We start from the raw sequence: 20151 nt of genomic DNA, 5'->3' as shown, positions 1-20151 counted from the left end.
TTCCTTAATTAAAATATTATTTTAATGAAAATTTTATTTTCTAAGCAAAATTCCCACTGATCTGTATGACACATTTGTTTAAAGAGCRTGAACTGTGATAAAGTTCCATTAAAAATATTAAAATAATCTCTAGAGTACCTATGTACTTTAAAATAGAAATTTATACTGCTTTTTTTTCCTAATACTCATTTCTACCCTTTCTTCATGAAGTCAACTTTCAAGATCACCTTAAAAATTATAACAATCCATGGTTTGGCTATACTGTTTAAAAAAAATACTTGTTTTACTGTAAGAACCCTCTAATGCATGAAGAACATCATCAACAAACCGTACTCCAATATTTAAGACTAATAGTAGTTATGCAACCGGTGCAAGAATTAGGCTTGATTCAAAGTTTACATTAAATTTAGAATGAAAGAAATCAATTTTTACCAAGTTATCTTTACTGCCAAATTTCTTGACCCCGCTACTTTTCTGCTCATAGAATAATAGTTGCTTTACTTAAATAACACGGCTAACATTTTTACTTCTGTGATTTCATTTTCCTACTGGATATAATATAGTAAATAGTAAATATGGGGAATTTTCTRGATTAGTCAGTGCACATTATGCCATAATAGTTTCATCCTTCAGTAACATTTTATTTTTAAAAAAATCTCATGGTAAAAAGTATACATCATATGACTAGATGCCAGTGATTACTCATAAAATAGAAAATAATCAAAGCCTCTAGGCACTACACTTCTGAAGGATTTTACCTCCTAATTTAATATCAAATTAGTCCTCATCACCATTTATTACCATATCTCAAATACTGCAAATGGTTTGTAACCTATTATTTATTCCACCAAAATTCATATCATATCACTTGTTACACAGAAAAGAATGGTCCTCCAAAGCAGAAAGCTTGTGCATTTATCCACCTACTGTTGCAAATGAACTAAGGCATGTGGTCAGTCATGTGCTYTACACAAATCATTAGAGATACAGGAATGTTTTGAATAGCCATCAATGGTTACATCATTAACTATAATTTACTGCAATGACTTATGAATTTCATTTCATGGAAGTGCATTAAGAGTGTGTTCTACATGTACATTAACACTCCCCATCATAAAGTAAGCCATTTAACTTTTCATAGAGCAACTTTTATGATGGTGTTACAGAAGCAACTAATTGTAGTTAAAGCATTTATTTTTTAAAAGGTCATTCTTTTTTATTGTAGTTTATAATATTTAAATGGAAGCCTGTGAGCGTGAATGTGCACATATGTGAATGCAGGGAATATGTGTGTYCAATACTGAACCTGTCCTACAAGTTCTGCAGAAAACACAGACTAAAGTTATTTGCATAATAAGCTACAATGAGGTAAAAGAGAAATCTAAATTGTAAATGAGTTTTGGAGACAAATCAATGCTAATGAACAACGATTACTTCAGTCGCTGTGAGAATTAAAACAACATCGTTAATAAAGCTTAGGTGCTCTGCTGGCAAGGGTTTCTTTAGTCCCTGGCAGATTTTGTGAGATGAAATTTAGAAGTAGCAAGCACTAAGGAAATAAGTTTAAAACTATTTTGTTCTGAAGCCTTACTTCAAACAAAAGCTCCAGGAAGATCTACAAAACTTAGAAAATCCCATCCAGTCATTTTAACAACTGTCTTGAGTGAATGCCTGATAAAATTTCAGATTTGCCCTAGATAATGACAGATCTTATAAACCTAAAAGATGACTCAGAACAGCCTCCTTTGTTCCCTTTCTTGCATATGAAACAGTCAGTGAAAAAGTAAAATCTTTCCTTAAGAAAAAGGGGGCTTTTCTTTGTGCTAAAAATAAATCTAAACATCCTGCTCTTTGCCTAAATGCTTAAAACCAGCTGCAGGTAGCAACCACGTAGGGAAAAACTATAGAGGGCACTGTTGTATCAGTTTTTAAGAGTTAAAATGGTCATAGGGCCCAAGTACAGAAGATTGTGAGGAAAATAAATAACTGACTAAAGAAAGAATCTGGTGTTAGGAGAACATGCAAATCACTAAACCTAAAACAATAATAAGGCAAAAACATTGAAGCTATATTTCTGAAGCAAAATGGACTGAAAGAAAAGTTCAAGTGACAGACTTGTCATGCTGATAGGAATACTGCAGCACACACATTTGGCATTTTTCTTTGTAGTTCTTTCTACAGAAAAGGTAACTAATCATAGTGCCACCTTATCCTTTGCAAACAGTAACCTGTTACTGGAATCCCACTCATAATCAATATGAAAATGAGTGACGACTGTTACACAATTCTTCCACAGGCAGAATTTATCAACAGAAAGAATATCTTCACAYTATACAGTCCTTTCATAGTGTAAAAGACAAGTTCTGTTTTATTCCTTTTCATTGACACTTACAAATTTGACACTTACAAATCAATCATTTCTATTTTGAAAGCAGTAATATTGGTGCAATATAAACCAAATCAAATCCCAGCCTTGCCAKAATTAACTTTAAATATACTGATCAAAACCAGCAAGTGTCCAGCTAAAAATAATGTAACCTTGAAATTGCTGCATGTTTGTCATTCATATGAAAGGGAAAGGTATGTCAATTAAATCAACTTAAATACTTCTAYGTCCTTCCTTCAGTAATTCTATGCAAAATAATTTTTACACAATGAATGGGCTTTAGAGATACTAATATTTATGAAAACAGATTTGATAAATGTTTTACTGTTAGTTTATAGGAAAGTTTGCCTGTCTTTGATCTCATTTTATTAGAAATAAAGCAAATTAYATTTTTAAGCACTAATAAATTTTAAAATGTATTTTAGCACTGCCTAATGAGAATCACAAATAATACAAAACAGCCAGCTRCCTCAGTACAGAATAATTAATGTGTTTCATATTTTTCATTTTTATACTTTAAAAGCATTATTAAGATACCAATTAAGAAATAGAAGTACTGAAATAAGATATGGATAGTATCAATCATTTAATGAAACTTTATAGAAAAAGGGTTCCTTTTTTTCCACATTGTTGTAGCAAAACCCACAAGCAGCATGTTTTGCAGTACTACAACAAATACAGGACTTCTATGAACACTGACACAAACTTGYATTTAAAGAGTAGTAGATGGAAGTTAATTTGAAATTAAGTTAGGAAATGACTTCATAATAAACCAAACGATAMATGTTAACAGAGAAGATGCTCAAGCAAATGAATCATACCAGAAAATTGTCTAAAGCTATGTGAATATATGAACAAAAAAAAAAAATCAAAACCACAGACGGTGCCTGTGGATACTCACTCACATCCACATCCATAAGAACTGTGATGGTAACTGTGAAAGAATTGTGTCTCTAAGCATGCAAAGACAGCTGTACTACATGAAAGGAAACTGCCACAAAAAAAATGAAACTCTAATTTTTTTCAAAATTTGCAAAATCAGACAACATAAATATATTCACTGTGCAAGACCCCAGTTCCCTCGCAAACACTGAGACCTAGAATTTCTAAGCGATTTAAGCAATTGTTTCCAGAAGCTTATTAATAAAAGATAAATTAAAACAAAAACTAAGTTCATGTCAGAAATGGGTTTCATCCAGGTTTTGTCACTTCTGCCCTCCAAACAGGCCCTGCATGGGCAATGCTAGACAATGCTAAGTGGGAAAGTTTGCTAAATTTCAAATCCACATATATTGTCTTTAGCCTAATTCTGTCCCTAAACCAGAATTATTTTAAAAATGCTTAACCAGTCTAGTAATTTTTAATTAATTTTTATTCTACCAGTCTAGTAATTGCTTTTCATTAGCATTGTTTCTAGCAGTCTAGTTTTAATAAAATGAGATGAAACTTAGTTTTAGCGTTTCCAGCTGTCGATAAAAATTTCACTAGTATTACTTTTATACACCTTTTTAAGTGTATATTTTTCTAGAGTGACAGGCAGTTTGCATACGTAACAGTTTGCAGGATGCACAGTATTAATAAAAGAAATGCATAAATGTGTGTTAACCTACTATATATACTGTATGACACTAGGCTAAAACAGGTGAAGTTCTCAAACAGCTTCTCAGGTGAATCTAACGTATTTGTTCTATGTAAAATGAATTTGAAGGCAGAAATCTGCAATGCATTCCTAGAGACATGCAATTGGATCAAATGGGGCTGCTTCAGAGACTGCTGAGTCGATGCACATCACTTAAATACAATTCAAACGATGAAAAAAGTTTTGATAATGTTTACAAAATTGACTTAAACAGCTTAATGCATTTTTCCATTTAACTACAATAATGAATGCCAAAATGTTACTAGATAACTCTCTAAATATTCAAGATATTTAACAAGATATTTAAGGTTCCTTTCTCCCTATGCAATAGAGCACATTAAAACCAATTTTACTATCATAATTTATTCAAAGCTTGATTATGAGCAATAGCTGCAAGAAGAAATACAACACTGTTGATTCATATACAAGCATTTCACTTAACTGCATTGGATAATAGCTGTACTCCAAAAGGAGTATAAAAGCAAAGTGATTAGAAGTCATTACTGTTAATTAGCATTCACTTTATATTTATAGGGATGAACCTTTTCTGTGCTGAACAAATGGAAAGCTTTTATCTGAAAGTCTATCAAACCTGGTCAAGGTAGGCAYTGAAATAAAGTGTCAGTGACCACTAAGTTGAATTCAAAACAACAATAACAGAAAAAAGCAAAACAAAATCTAAGGATGTATCATCATCCAATTAGCGAGATTCAGTTTTTAAACAGGAAAAGGTCTGAAGGGAATGAGTAAAACTGGAAACTCATACTTCACATTCTGCAATCTCACTGATAAAAGGAGGAAATGTGTGTTTATCAAACTTGCTGTGCGTGCACGGTTCATTTGGCATCCTGTAAACAATGCCTGGCTGCCCATTCCCAAATGCATGTGAGAATCTTGCAACCCAGAACATCATATTCAGCAGGCAAGGTCACACTAGAGATGCCCTGGAAATGGGAAATTAGGAAAACCTGGCAATCAGAGGTTTCAAGCTGACCAGAAAAAGCCCTCAGGGTTGCTTACCATCTTTCACCACCAGCCTGACTGTCTCTGCTTATTCAATATTAACACAASAAGACAGAGAGTGAGTGAAAACAACTCCACACACCTAACAGAGAAATACAGTGACTATTTTGTTTACATAAAGCCCCACATTTCTCACAGTAAGAAACTACCTCAAAGATATTGCTGAAGATCCCATTCTGGGAAAAAAAAAAAAAAATTGACCCTGCTTGAACAGTTCAGACAAGACACAGAGAATTACAGGCATCCTGTTGATTAAAAAATTTCCTTGTTCCCATCTCATTTTAAAATTCATACAACCCCCCGCCCAACCAACTAAACATACCCTTTGTTTTGAATGGAACAAGATACATAATTATTTTTACACTGTTTAAAACATTGCCAACTATGCAATTACTTCTTACCCTCTTCCCTTTATTCACACTTCTACTCACTGCTGACGACAACAGTCATCCCCCAGGTGAAGGAAGCTWTGGAACTCCAATTTAGGATTAATTAAAAGAAAAAACAACTTGATTAAAAAAGTAATCAGTTAACACAATGAGTGCAAAGGGACAATCCAAATCCTTGCAGATAAAAATCTACTCMTTATAAAAGGTGGAGGAACCAAGTCTGTGAAAAAACACAGCAAATATTTTCTCTCAAAAAACAAAACTCTTATCAAGAAGCACSGTTATTTATTTCTTGTCAGTACAGGCAACCACTTCATACAATTTCTAAAAGTTCTTCCATGTCTAAAGACAAAAAGAACTGTGCAAAGAGATATGGTCTCCAAATGTTCATCAAATCTACATGACTAGTAAAATCACTAGCCCAAATCATTAACTTTCATTGTTTTATGATCACAGTTTCCCTCAACTTTGAAGACTGAAGGCTTTTTACCATTTTTTTCAATACTTATGGTATAATTTCACTTGCCATACAAAAATTCTGTATTTCAACAGTTGAACTATACATAAAGTTAATSTATCAATATATCAAGGGCACAGTATTCTTGATTTGCAATAATCAAAATTGTAGGCAAAACATTATGAAGGAGTCATTATTTTGGAAATACAGCATAAAGAAAAACACCTCTTTCTACAATTTAATTTTTTCCCAAAATGTTGAGAAACACAACTCTGAGGAATTAATCTATATATATACAGATAAATCACAATAGGGAAAATACATTATTTCCTTCAATGAAAACATGGAAAATTACTRGAATAGAACTCTTCTGCACACTTCTGAACTCTCTGAATCTCACAAGTGAGATGGGDAAGCTACCTAATTTGTCTGAACTTACACTACAAAAGTAGTTTGGTGAATAGCTTGCTGAGGACATCAGATTCTTCAGGTCAATCAGRATTCTACAACTAATAATTATTTGGACTCTTTAAGACTCCTAACAAATTCTGCAAACCTTATTTTTATCAGTTAAGAGTACACTACTAGTCTTGTACATCCTACAACTAAAACCATATATACCAGACATCTAAAAATCAAGCTATATACTTTATAGCTTCTTTTACATGCATCTGAGAAGACAATGAATGAAGCAATGCTGCAGTAGAATACTATGTTACATTTGTCCGTGTATTTTTCCTGGTAGGAGCACCTAAACTTCTGTCTAAAAGCCACAGAAAGTCAGTAGTCAGATTGAATCTGAGAACTCTTTTCACCCATTGGCCACAGCAGCTGAATTCTGGAGAAAGTAAAAGAAAGACTGTTTCCTTAGCATGGAAGACTATTAGCAGTATCAAGGAACTGAAAGCTTTATGTTCTATGGGAGAATTAACTCCTATCTGAAGGCCACAGAACAACCTTATTTCATCCACTCATCTCAAACCCTGAAGACCTGTTTTCTGAAGACATCCAAGTCTTTGGGAGTTTCACTGAATACTGATAGGACCTAAGTTACTTCTATTCCACCTGAACCCATATAGCTCAAGTACTTTGTCTGAGACAAAGTCYCTCAAGCAACATCTAAAATGACACTGCTATTGCAATTTTAACTCTCAGACAGGAATACTTTCTGTCTTCAGTAAACATTACACTGAGAACATTTAAGAAAACATGATCCTGTTCTTAAAAAGTAATTTAAAAGAAATTAACAAGTCACACTGTATTATTAAGCTCTTTATTTCTGTACCTAAAAAACTTACCAAAGAAAGGCAAAGACTTACAGAGTAGAGGAGATAAGGCAAGAAATTTGAAAGAGGACAGAACTGTCGACCTAAAATACAGTCTCTTGAATTGGTCTGTTTAGTCTGGGAGCTGCTACAACCACTGCCCTAAACAAAAGTTTAGCCATGGTTCCATGAGATAATAACAGAAAATAATCCAACATTCAACCCATCTAATACCACTTCCCGTATGTGCTTGCATAAAACATCACTGTATTATTTGAACAAGATCATAATTACATTGAAAAGGGAAGAAAACATTTACATATTGTCTGAATTGAGATATGGTAGGAAAGTTTCACAAAAATGTCTTCATGCTCCAGTATTTCCTGCTGCTAGAGGGAAAGAAATACAGCTTCCCCCCCACCTTTCAAAAACAGTGCCAATATAAAAACCCTGAAAGATAATTCAGGTAACTAAGAAACTCTAACTTACAGACTCAGACTTCGCTGGGAAAATCTCCAATATGGACAGTGACAAATATGGACAAACAAGGGTATCAGTAATCCCTATTCACTAACATTGAGAAGAGGTTAAATTATTCCTTAGGGCTCAGGATCTACACATCTCACAAGGTAAGTATTCTACTATCAGGTGAGGACTACGYAGTAAAATACATTTAGACATCATATAAGTACTCTGATATTTTTCACAATATATACTGAATACAGACTCWAAAACAGGGCATTAGGCAACTAAAATATAAATATACACTTCCTTCATACCAATCAATCACCTGGGTTTGTGACAATAAAATTAATTGGTTTACAGTCACTGACAGTCAGTATCACTTACTGAGTCACATGAACTAGAACAGGACTGTTGTCCTGGGTTTCCCAGAACTGTGAGGGAATTTATAATTTTTTAGAACTTTTTTTCTCATAACACTGTTTCTAAAAAACATAGTATACTTCCATATTCATACAGGTCTTCAAAAGTGCATTGTTTAAATTTTTTAGTAAATAGGTACTTGCAATAGAAACATTCTTTGCAAATGGAAAGGTACACTGTGTGATTTTGATTTAGACACACCTTTCCTGCAGTCTTGGCCCCAAATTGTTTGACAGAAAAAAAAGCTGTATTATTTGACCAGTGTTTTAAAATTACAGTCATTCAAAGATGGTTTTGAAAAGGCTTCCATAGAATTCATCCCCTCCCTTCAAGAGAATGCAAAGTGATTTCTCTATTTAAAACTATTAATATCTGAGGAAAAAAACTCCTAAAGCAAAATCCTGTGATTAAGACTTAAACAGTAAAGCTACTAAACAACAGTTATTRAAAAATGTGAAAAAATAAAACCAGAAAGTTACTGCTAACACACAAAAGGAAAATGTTAGTTGCCTTCCTAAAACTAAAATACCAGAGTTGCTGCAGTTTATTTCCCYTCACAATTTTGCAATTATTCATCAAAATATGCAAGACATTTACTGAAAATTTTGTATCAGAATTTCATAGCTAGGTTTGCCTGCAAAGACACCTCCAAACAAAGTCTAACATAAAGGCAGTATATTGTTAATATTTATGTGTTTAAGATACCATATAGTGGAACTACTATTTCTATACAGGAAAGAAATAGTTATTTAGCTCCAGACAATCTGATAATAACTCTTTCAACTATAGTTATAATTATATACAAACTTCCAAAGCAGAAGTTGTCAAGATTTAACACCAGCATTAATTTAAGTAAGGGATTCATTCGTCCAAAGACAGCAAGAATCATAAATGAAGTATCATCTTAATTGCCACTAATTTTCCCATGTTTAATTAAATTGATCAGTAATTTATTACCTCACCCAGCATCAGAAATCTGTTAGTATGCAGCTTTAAGAGACAGCAGATATCAGTCCTTTTAATTTCTAATACTATCATGGTTCAAAAATAATTTAAAACTGCTGTATCATATTTCTTTTGAATCCTGAACTGCAGGATATGCACATTCCATTTAAAACTTCTGTGAAGCACTCCAGAGCATAAACATGGAATAATTTTGGTTGCAAAAGACCCTTGAAATCGAGTCCAACCACTAAGCTAATACTGCCAAGTCCACCACTAAACCATGTCCCTAGGTACCCAGACTACATCTCTTTAAAATACCTCCAGAGACACTGACTCAATCATTTCCCTGAGCAGCCTGTTGCAATGCTTGATAGCCCTTTCAGCAAAGAAATGTTTCCTAATATYCAACCTAAACCTCCTCAGCACAACTTGARGCTATATTGCCTACATGACCTGTTCTCCTGTTCTATAGTTTCGTACTCCAACACAGGTGTATGATCTTAAATTTACTTTAGAAGAACAGGATTTCCTTGCCAAAAATGTTTAGAAGATGTGACATTTGATTCTAAGACAGTTCAAACCATATTCTAAGATCTTATCTGTAATTAGATTTATTTTTAACYGAACACAGAATAAAACCTGAAGTCCATGAATCTCAATTATCATTTTAATGAAGGAAAGCAAGCTAGAAAATGTTCAATACCTGACTTGAAGTCTAGAAAGACCTTTACCTGAAGTTTCAGAAAGTAGTCTACATCAGTTTGATCGGTAAAATTATATATTTACTTTCTTTAAAATACCAATTATGATTTTCTGAACATTGTATTGGTTTGAGAACTGTGCACTGCACAACTAGCTGGAATGGACATAGCATGTTCACTCAAACATGGAAAGCCTCTAGAGTTAACAGGTTTTCTAKTTTTTTCAATGAGACCTGATTAAATTACAGTAGAAAATAAAGTACTACATGAAAGATTTTGAAAAAGAACAGAGAATAAAAAKGATTGATATATGTTATTGCTACTATATCCTATACTAGAATATAATCACAGGGTTACCAGAATTATAACTGTCATTGTAAAATACTCCGTAATACTAGGCAAATGATCTGCAACATACAAATACCAGATTCTGATTTACTCAGCATACGTGTACTCAAATGGAAATATCTAGACATTACTTTCCTTACACTGATAAATGCACAAAATACAAAAGATCTCTTATTGCAGTAATTAAGCAATGCACTATTTTAAATGCAAAATAACTTARACATTCTATTTATAGATGATTGTCACAGTTATGTTTTTTCTCATACACGCCAAGAACATGTTACAGGTGTTTTTATTGAATAGGAAAAAGGTTTGGGTTTCAAATGAGGATTGACAAGTGTGCTTTACATTGGGGAAAAAGGAATACAGCTATGCTATATATTTACAGTGCAAGAAAGATGAAAGGAATAGAAATAAAAGCTGTAAAAGTGTTCCATTATTTTCTTAAAGCTTTCCTTAAATATCTAAGTGGATTGTTTACTTAAATTACTTAGGCAATATAACTATCTCCGACCATACAGTTGTTTTCCATCAGCATACCTTAACAAGTTTCATGAGCTGGTAAAGGTCTTCAACCTCATCTTCCTGGCATGCAGTATACACTCTTCCSGTATTTACACTGGTACCTTTTATAAAACCACGATACAGGGGCAAATCCATTGCATCAGCATATAGGTCAATGGCATGGTGTCCTACTGTCTGATACATATAGCTGTCCAATTCATCAGTCTGCCCTGCCATGATTAAGCAACAACTATATTAGGGACATTGTTTCAACAATTACAGATAATCAAATACTACAAAGCACTGAGAAAATCTAAATGTTAATATTTTTCAGTTCACAAACAGATGTTTGGTGACAACACCACTATAAACATGGAGAGAAAAAAAATAGATTTCTCCACCCAACAGACGTATGGAGAGGAAGACATCTGTCACAAACATGCTGCCTATTTGCAAATTGTGGTGTCTTTCCTTCTTCCTGCTTCATCCAAAAAATCTCATACCGGTCCAATTCTGCTCCTATTTATATGGTAATTTTAATAGGAACACAGGTCAGAGGCAAAAACGTAGCTGTATTTTAACATACTCAGAGCCAGAAATTTGTAATGCACTGCAACACAAGAATAAGCAATAGGTTGTCAAAATTTACAAAAACTTTACTGTTAAAATTGTTTTCATGGTCATCATGAAAGAACAGGCAACTATCTCTGCTTAAGTAGAATAAAGGTAGACCACTATTATGTTTCAACACTGTTTAATAAACAATGGGCTATTTCCCTAACTGGGAGAAAAAAATTAACCAAATTTTTCAACAAGTACTTTGCAGCTAGCGGACAAGAAAAAAAATCAGCTAAAATTCAGACATCATGAATTAGAACTACATCTCAAACAATACAATAAACTATTTACATATAAAATCTTTAATATTTCAGACAGTTTGATAAAGTAATACATCATTATTGGTGAAATTTCCACTTTTTATTACAAGCTAACATAATTCACTATTTTAATACTAATTTGTAACATTGGTASTTCTCTGAATTTACATAGAGACATCAAGCTTTTCTGCTGTATACCTACGTAGCACATCTTGCAAAGAWAAAGGTCTGTAACATTCATCCAGATAACTAATTTGTGATGCAACAGGCAGGTCATATAACCTTTGATGCCGCACAACAGATGCAATTCTGCACAAAACAGGAAAATCCAAGMCCATAATCACAACTAGACCAGAGGAATTTATGTAAGAGAAAATTCCTTGATTTCAACATATAYGAATATGACAAGGTCTTTAACTGATATTCTGCTTAGAATACACAGTTTCTTTATTAATTGAGACTCTCTAGGCAACAGTGGTACAAGATAAAATAAAAGAATGGCACAGAATCCACTATTGCCTGAAGCACCTCAATTAACTTTCTATAAAATTTCCAACTGCACACTTAAAGAGAGCATTTTATGGTTTTAATGACAATATTCTACATTTCTGATGTGGATAAATTAGTTTGAAGACAACATATTTCAACAGGATTAGAGATTATKATGTCCTAGCTACCCAGAAAATAAATTGCTCCTATACTCTCCTAGCATTTGCCAGTTCTGTCCGTGACTCATTTGTGATGGCAGCTCCCTTTTTCCTTCCCTTTCTACCCTCCTACAATACAGTCACCAAATACCATACTTAATTACTTAACATATGTTGAACAGTGAGCCTAGTTAACATACTTTAACATTCTCCCCTACCAACTGGAAACAACTCACTTGCTTCTCAAGTCTCACTTCAATTTGTGCTTTAGTCCAATATACAAGGACTTGTATATTGGACACCTCACCTCACCACTGACTCTCACCTCACCACTGACTACCTGAGTTTCTCTCATTCTCTTTCATAGAAAYAAGGTGGGGCCTGTGAAGAACTGACAAAAAAATTGGTCCAGCCTAAAAGGAAGGAAAAAAAGCAGGAAAAGTATGTTCATCAAAGGCAATTCCAACCCATATCAATTCCTCAATTCAGTTCACAGATGCTGGGTTAGAATCTTGGAGAAAGACACATAAAGATAAAAATGGATGGGCAGCAGCACAATGGCACATTTTTGGCAGATGGAAGGATTTTTAGCATTAACTTTAGCACCAGGTTAAATTATTTCTAGAAGTACAGTGTTAGTTTTGGTTGATTACATCATCTGTCACCTTTTAGCATTTGTGCTAACAGAGTCACARATCCCTTTATTTACCACCAGGATATCGGTATTTCTTTTTCAAATTGTGCAAGCCTTTCTTTTACTAATCTTCTCTTCTTGTGACCTTTTTTTCCCCACCCTTTAAGGAAAAATACATTCCATACATTTCCATAGCATTTTCTTTTTTCTACCTCTTTTAAAGTTTCTATATTAGCCTTCAATATGCAAAACCACAAAAAAAAAACAAAAAAACAAAAAAACACATAAAGGAACTTAATTCAGGCACAGTCGTGTCTCCATTGTTTCTAATATTTATTTTTTATGTTTCCTATTAGAAATGGAGCTTTCATACCTGTATTTTCAGCAGGTCTTAAATTGGCTAGAGCAACAATCTGATGCCCAGCAGCAACACACTGCATCATATTATAACAACTGTCCTTCCCACCGCTGTAAGAAAAAGAAARTAGTGGCAATTAAAATTACAGATAAAAGTTTTAGTCCCTTATAACTTTTGGCTAACTATTCAAAAATTATTATCAGAGCTGGTTATAACATTTTGAAATATGAAAAGAGTTGTAGAATATTAACAGTAGAAAAGCAATTATTTTACCACACATATACATTCACATTTATATATGTATAGTGCCTAAATACGGTAACCATAAAGCACATAACCAGTCTGAGAGGTTACATGAAAAAAAGCCACTGACACTAGAATCTCTTCCATTGTCAGTGTTCCAGTAGACTGTCTTCTATTTCAGAGACAAATTACTCTGTACTCATTGCTAGTTAACTTGGATCAAAAACAAAATCTGCTCCAGCGAGTTGCCAGTATTAGTAATCCTTTTAAATTAGGTCTGCCATGTAGAGGTGGTGCCTAGGGACACGTTTTAGTGGTGGACTTGGTGGTTTAGTGGTGTTGGGTTAATGGCTGGTCTTAGAAGTCTTCTCCAACCTCAATGATCGTGTATTAGGATCATGTTCCTTCATGGGATGCTTTGCCTACACTTTCAACATTTTGAACACACTTCCGATTCTCAAAAACTTTAATTATTACAGACAGTAATTTCAGTTGACACAGTTGAACATATGATTCTTTTTAATTTAACTGCAAATAAAAATTATTAGTGCCAGTAAAAAAATATAAAAGCAAACATAACCATATTCTTGTCTGAGGCCAAGAGATGACACTTCAAAGATCAACAGAGGATACAATAAATTTTGGCATTCATTCAAAATCTACCAGAAACTTTTCTAAAATCAGTAAGAAAGAATCCTGTTCTCTGGATGTTAGTGAAAAAAGTATTTCTACGCATTTTAATCACTAGAAAAAAAGATTACAATCTATGTAAAACTAAAAGTGCTCTAGAATACACTCTGCTTAAAAGATGCATGTTCATACTCATGGCCTTCAAACCACAACTACAGGTGGAGATTCTGTGMAGCTTCTTTAAATGCCAAGACACAAAAACTAGGACAGGAACTGCAACAGAGATCTAGACAAAGATTAAAACTGCATTTTGTTTTAGAATCACTGAGACATGCACAGGAAAACAGACAGTAAAAGCAGTCCTTGCTACAATAGACTGGTTGTGTTCCTTGTGACCACACTGATACTATTTCTACCTGAAAGGGGGTTGTAGCAAGGTGGGGGCTAGCCTCTTCTCCCAGAAAACAATTGAAGGACAAGAGGAAATGGCCTCAAGCTGCACCAGGGGACATTCAGGTTGGACATCAGAAAGAATTTCTTCACRGGAAGGGTTGTCAAGCATTTGAATGGAATRCCCAGGGAAGGCAGTGGAGTTACCATTCCTGGAGGTATTCAAGAAATGACTGTACACTTGGTGCTACGATCTAATTGACAAGTGGTGGTCGGTCAAATATTAGACTTGATAATATTGGAGGTCTTTACTAACCTAACTGATTCTGTGATTTCGAAACAAACTTCTTTAGAATTTCCAGCATAAAGTTTCCCTTTTAACCTAGCCCTCTATGCTTGAAAGTGCCTTACAGAAATGCAACCTTTTAGCTATTCCCATCAATTTCTGCTTTTATCCATGCTAAACTTCTCTMTGCTGACCTTAATTTGCTGTGTAATTCAAACCTAAAGTAGAAATAGTGTAAATAATATGGCATCCTTTCATACTTAACAAATTTTCGTAAAACAACTGCTTCTGTTTCAGGGCTACAGACAGAAATATAAATATGACAGAGATTCCTACTTTGAGGGTCTATCTCTACTTAACATTCTTCTCATGCATACCTGAAACTTTCTTCTAACCTATACACAGACACARAAAAAAATATATAAATCACATGTTCATTAATTTTGGATACCATTCTTGATAGCTTGAAAACAGAGTATTCACTTCATAATGTGAAATTTCAGGCTTAACAGAGTCATGAGACAAAGATTTTTTCTGAATGACTTTATGCTAAAAAATAGAAGTCTCCTATTAATCCTGATTTCAACTACRAACCACTTCAGAAAAATAATTATATGACAATAGATAATTGCCTATGTGGTTTACAGCATTTCAATATTTTTTAAAATTTTAATTTAAAATTAAAATGCCACTGGAATAAATCTATTAATCTTTTCAATTAATTTACATATATATCTATATATACATAGAGACATTTTAAGATTCAATTATGACCATATTGCCTACATTAGACCACCTTGTACTCACTGAATCACATGCTACTGTACTGTTATTTATTCTCTGTATTACTTACCATAGCCCTAAAACTAACAGTACCAAGAGACAAAATGTAACGTGCCTATAAGGCCTMCAAAACTAATTGTAAAACACAACATGATGAAGACCAGAAATGAAATGAAACTAGACAGCCCAAGCTATGAGAGAAAGGTGGACCCAGCACAATCCACAGAAGAGAGATGAAGGTAAGTATTGAGATAGCCTGGGGACCCCTCTCCATTCTCATCACGGGGGAAAAAAAATCACAAGGCTTTTTTGTAAAAAACTCTGAAGTGAGGCCAGCCAGGATTCTTTTTGACAATGTTGCAAGTATGTTAACAGGCAGGCTCATAAACAAACAAAATACCAGAAGGAAAAAAAAGTGGTAACTGTGAAGATACAAACCTATACAAGACTTCTGAGCAAAATTCCTTTCCATCGACAAGTGAAACTACTTACAACTAAGAAAAATCTAGAAGAAATAAAGAGTTGAAAAACATTGTATTTCAGGTTGAAGACAAGCTTTAAAATGTCTATGATTTAGCACAAAACACAACACAGGGTTTACCCCACAAATACCACCTTAAAGAAAGACTATCAACTTTAAGTGTGGCCAACGTTTTATAAGGAAAAAAGCCAGGTTAAAGTAGTTTTAAACATAATCCTGACCTTTTCAAAAGTAAGAAGCACTTTTCAAATACTTTTTCCCCCCTCTGATCTTTGGCTAGCTGTTACAAAGATTTCAGACACTTTGATGTCTCTTTAAAACTCTTCTTAAAACTATTACTGAAACTAAATCCATCCTTGTAAAATAGACCATTAAAACAGCACTTGTTAGAAACCTGTTTATAGCRTTTTATTCCATCCTGTCTTTTAACACATTCCTCTGCTTAGAGAATATCAAAGTAAATAAACCTGAAAGACAAAGTCTTATCTATAAAACTAGAAAAAGCACTGAAGCTGATTTTCCCTACATCATATTTAAGCAAATCTTAAAAACAGGTAATRTTTCCTGTATTTTATTCTCTTTGCATGACGTTTGGAATGATTTGCAATTGTTGCGGCCAAATCCCAATTTCAAYAAGGTTGGATGTTAGACATTCCCTGAAAGAATTTAATGCCTTAAATGTTTAGGCATAAGTAAATAGCTACTGCAACCAAAAATAAAAATACATAGCTTACATCTGCACAATCTTTTTCTATTTACAGGTTTCCTAGCTTTTTCTTTTTAATTTTTTTTATTGTTTCTTCAAGACAAGCACATGCCTATCCTTATTAGAAATGTTAATGTTTCTAAAGAAAAGCGCAGATTACAAGAACTGCAKAAACTGACAAAGAAACTGACAAAAAACATTGCGGGCCGGGGGGAGGAGGAGGGCAAACACAGCAACCCTGACAGCACTGTGTCCAATTCCAACTATTTCTTTTTAAATTTATTTATTTTTGAATTKGCAAAATTAAATCTCTCGCAAAAAGCCATGCTAAAATCGATCGTTGAGAGGTCAGGAAATTTAACCTGAAAGACCTTAGGATACTTGGAAAGCAAAAGCAATTGGATATTGAACTKCAAATGAACAGAACCCCCTTTTTAGAGCAGGACATGCGGCCCTCACTGTGCCCCCGGGACGGCACTGCCAGCGGCCCAGGCGGCCCCGGCTCTCGCCGCGCTGCGGACAGAATAACCCTGGAGACCGGGATAACGGAGAGCAAGCGATTNGGGGGGGGGGGTTGGTTGGTTGGTTGTGTTAGTTCGTTTTTTTGTTATTTCATTTTAAAACGACACCGGTTCTTCTTAAACTCCTCGGGAACAGTAGAAAGCAAGAAGAGAAACTATCTCAGCCTCATCCTGCTCGTAGGCAGRGACCACCCCGCTGCGGCACTCGGAGGCGGCCAGTCCAGGGACCACGGGCAGAGCCGGCGGCCGGCCGGGAACGAGTCGCCAAGGCAGGGGAAGAAGGGCAGCAGGAAACGCATGGGCGGAAAGGCCGGGCGGAAAGGGCCGGCCGGGTCTCCCGGGCGGCACTGGGTGGAGCGCGACCCCCGGGCAGGCAGGGCTTCTCCCCGTCTGCGAGACGCCCCTCGATCGCTCATACGGGCGTTCCGTCAGCGTGTTACCTGATCAAAGCCACTACTCTCATGTTGCTCACAGGCCGGGGGCGGTAACACTGACAGGGAGGCGGGCGAGAGCCRGCAAGCGCAGCGGGAAGGAGCCCGGTCGCTACAGCCACGCGGGGCTGCGCACGCTGCCGGCTCCTCCGTTGCTACCGCTACCGCTTGGCCGCCTCCCCTCTGACGGGCCCTCCTCCTGGGGTAGGCCGGCAGACTGCCTGCGCACACCGGAGGCTCGGCGAGCCGCCCACCCCCAACCCGGAGAGGTTCGCTGCCTGTGCCGCCGTGCTGCGTGTGGGCCAGGGCGGCGAAGCCCRGGCGCGGCCCGGGGACGGGCGGGAGGAGGGCGCGGCCGCGGAGGCAGAGCGCGGGGCGCCTATGGAGGGCAGGGCGGCCGCGCCGGCAGGCCCGGGCCGGCCGTGGGAGGGCATCCCTAGCGCTCCTGCCGCTTCCCTCTGCCCGCCTGTTGACTTCTGCCCTTCAGCGGAGCGCCACGAACGTCCTCCAAGCGACTGCTGCCTAGGGAACTGCCGTCGGCCGAGCGAGGCCGCCGCCTCCCCATGGACTGCCCGCCGGGGGCACTGCGGGGCGGGGCAGGGGGGCGGCAGGGCCCGCAGTGAGAGCAGGAGTTGCTGCGGGGCTTCAGAAGTCGCTGGGGCCAACGATCGCGGCAGCGAGGAGGGAGGAACAGCAAAGCTGCCTTGGCTGCTGACCCTCGCTGAAGGGCTCTCTGCTCCCTGACAGCACGAAATGTCTATCTGCTCTCTCGGGTTTAGCTTCTGCAGACCAAAAATCTAATCTCGTMATCTGAACCCTGTTTTGGGCCAGTTCTCCGAGCAGTCGCACCATAAAGCACATAACAGACACCCGTGCAGGGTTTGCAGGCTGAGTCAAAAGCTTACSCAGGTGCCCAGTCTTTTCACACGTGACACACTAGTTTGTTTCTCTCATGTCACAGAAGAAATGTGTGKGTTAGTTTACGCAGACAAAACTTTGTTGCTAGACTTAGGAGACATGCATTCCAGTTCGTATTGTGACTGTTTGGATCAGCAGTCTGAGGGCCCGCCGCTCCTAGAGGCTTTGACTCCAAGGGTCTGTGAGGCTAAAGTGCGGCCACTGGAGCGGTTCGCTGCGCACCCTCGCTGGAGCCCGATGTGCAGGGTCAGCGGGACCAGGGCTGTGCCGCAGCGTGAGCCTCAGGCTGCCCTGCTCCCTGCCGTGCCAGCTGCAGTGACCAGCASTGCCGGTTCATGCTTCCTGTTGAGTTTAGTTGCAGCAGTCTCTGCAGATACCACAAAAAGCTCTGTTCCTCCAGGCTGAGATAAATTCTTTATGCACTGTGAGTGCTAGCTTATCAGTCCCCTGTAGCGTGATATTATATAACGCTATGTAACAGTCTGTACCACTCAGGCTTTACATTAGTTCCTTGTAGATAGTTTGTTGAGCATATAGTTCCCAGAAAAAGATGGAAGAAAATATTCTAAAAWAAAAGCATTCTGTTATAGTGATAAATGTACCGAAATAAATGCCTAGTGAGGCAAGTATATGTTTTTTTGGGTTTTTTTTATTATTTTTTTTTATGTACAGCTCATGAAACAGCTTGAAAGACCACTTTTTAAAGATTATTTTAGTCAGCACATGATTTATACAGTAAATCRCTGTAAAATAGGAATGGATAAATTATGGGAGATATGAAAGTGATGATGCCCTCCTAAATATACTTTTGAAAAGTTRAGAAGTGACAATCAGTATAAAACTTATTTGCTATGTAGTTTTGAAGAGGTAGTAAACATAACATGGATTTTTCTTCATTGGAATAATTGCAAAAAACTACATTAAAAAATTAAAATCTACAGTTCATGCTTTGACCATCACAGGCCAGTAGTTCTGAGACACAATATTTGACTTGCCTTGTACTACTTACGGGGCACTTGAGTTTCCTACTAGTTTATYGATGATGACATAATGTGTTAATCTTTGAAAGTGTTTTCTGCTCTTCRAAACATCCTAGGTGATGTAAAAAGGGTTTCTTAGGCATGAAATTCTGATAAAATCACCGAAATTTTGTTAGGGGTTGGGACTTCTCTTTTTTTAGCTCAGAAAGGTAATGGAGACCTGTTCTGAATTAGAAGAGAGATTTAAGCAGAAGTTACTAAACTGAATGAAGCAATACTTCATAGTGCATGAACTAGTAGAAGATAACTGAGGGACAGTAAAAGAAAGACAGAACAAAGCTATTTGATTTATTGCCCCCCCAAAAAATGTTATTTTGCCACACATTACCTTTATATTTTCTGGGTTTGAATGACAAATGTGTTGTTTTTTTTTTTTTATTATCACAAAAAACGAATAATTCGGCTAGTAGTTGTGAACACTTAGAAGATGYTCACAATACTTATCAGTGATACATGGAAAGTAAAAATCATGTACATAAATTATTCTGCTGCTTTGTAAAATGGAGAGGCTGTAGTCTGTAGCTGTAATCAGACAGCATTAGAAAAATAGTCAAAGACTTGTAAAGATTTGTCTAAGTAGCATTGTTACAGGATCTGCAAAAAGAATAATTCTGAAATCCTGCATTTTCAAAAAGATCTGTTATTATTTATCTATTGTTGACA

General features: G+C 36.4%; 1 protein-coding gene across 4 annotated transcripts in view; it reads right to left on the bottom strand.

Annotated features, from left to right (window-relative positions):
* Positions 1 to 17716, bottom strand: part of DPH6 (diphthamine biosynthesis 6) — a 200991-nt gene extending 183275 nt beyond the window's left edge. Inside the window, exons 1-3 of one of the 4 annotated variants that reach the window (XM_057381864.1) lie at positions 17540 to 17716; positions 13075 to 13169; positions 10579 to 10772 (exon numbers count right to left, since the gene is read on the bottom strand). In XM_057381864.1, coding sequence (XP_057237847.1) covers positions 10579 to 10772; positions 13075 to 13169; positions 17540 to 17562 — 312 coding nt within the window. In that variant the 5' untranslated portion in view covers positions 17563 to 17716. Of the gene's footprint in view, positions 1 to 10578; positions 10773 to 13074; positions 13170 to 15829; positions 15906 to 17539 lie in introns of those variants that run through there. The other 3 variants (XM_057381863.1, XM_057381861.1, XM_057381862.1) reach the window with 3 other exon arrangements.
* Positions 17717 to 20151: the final 2435 nt, after the last annotated feature.

This window comes from Malurus melanocephalus, unplaced genomic scaffold (assembly GCF_030028575.1).
Source record: "Malurus melanocephalus ecotype Western Australia unplaced genomic scaffold, MMel_1.1 scaffold_536, whole genome shotgun sequence".
Lineage (NCBI taxonomy): Eukaryota > Metazoa > Chordata > Aves > Passeriformes > Maluridae > Malurus > Malurus melanocephalus.
Note: the sequence above shows the minus strand (reverse complement) of the source record. Positions and strands in the feature narration are given on the sequence as shown.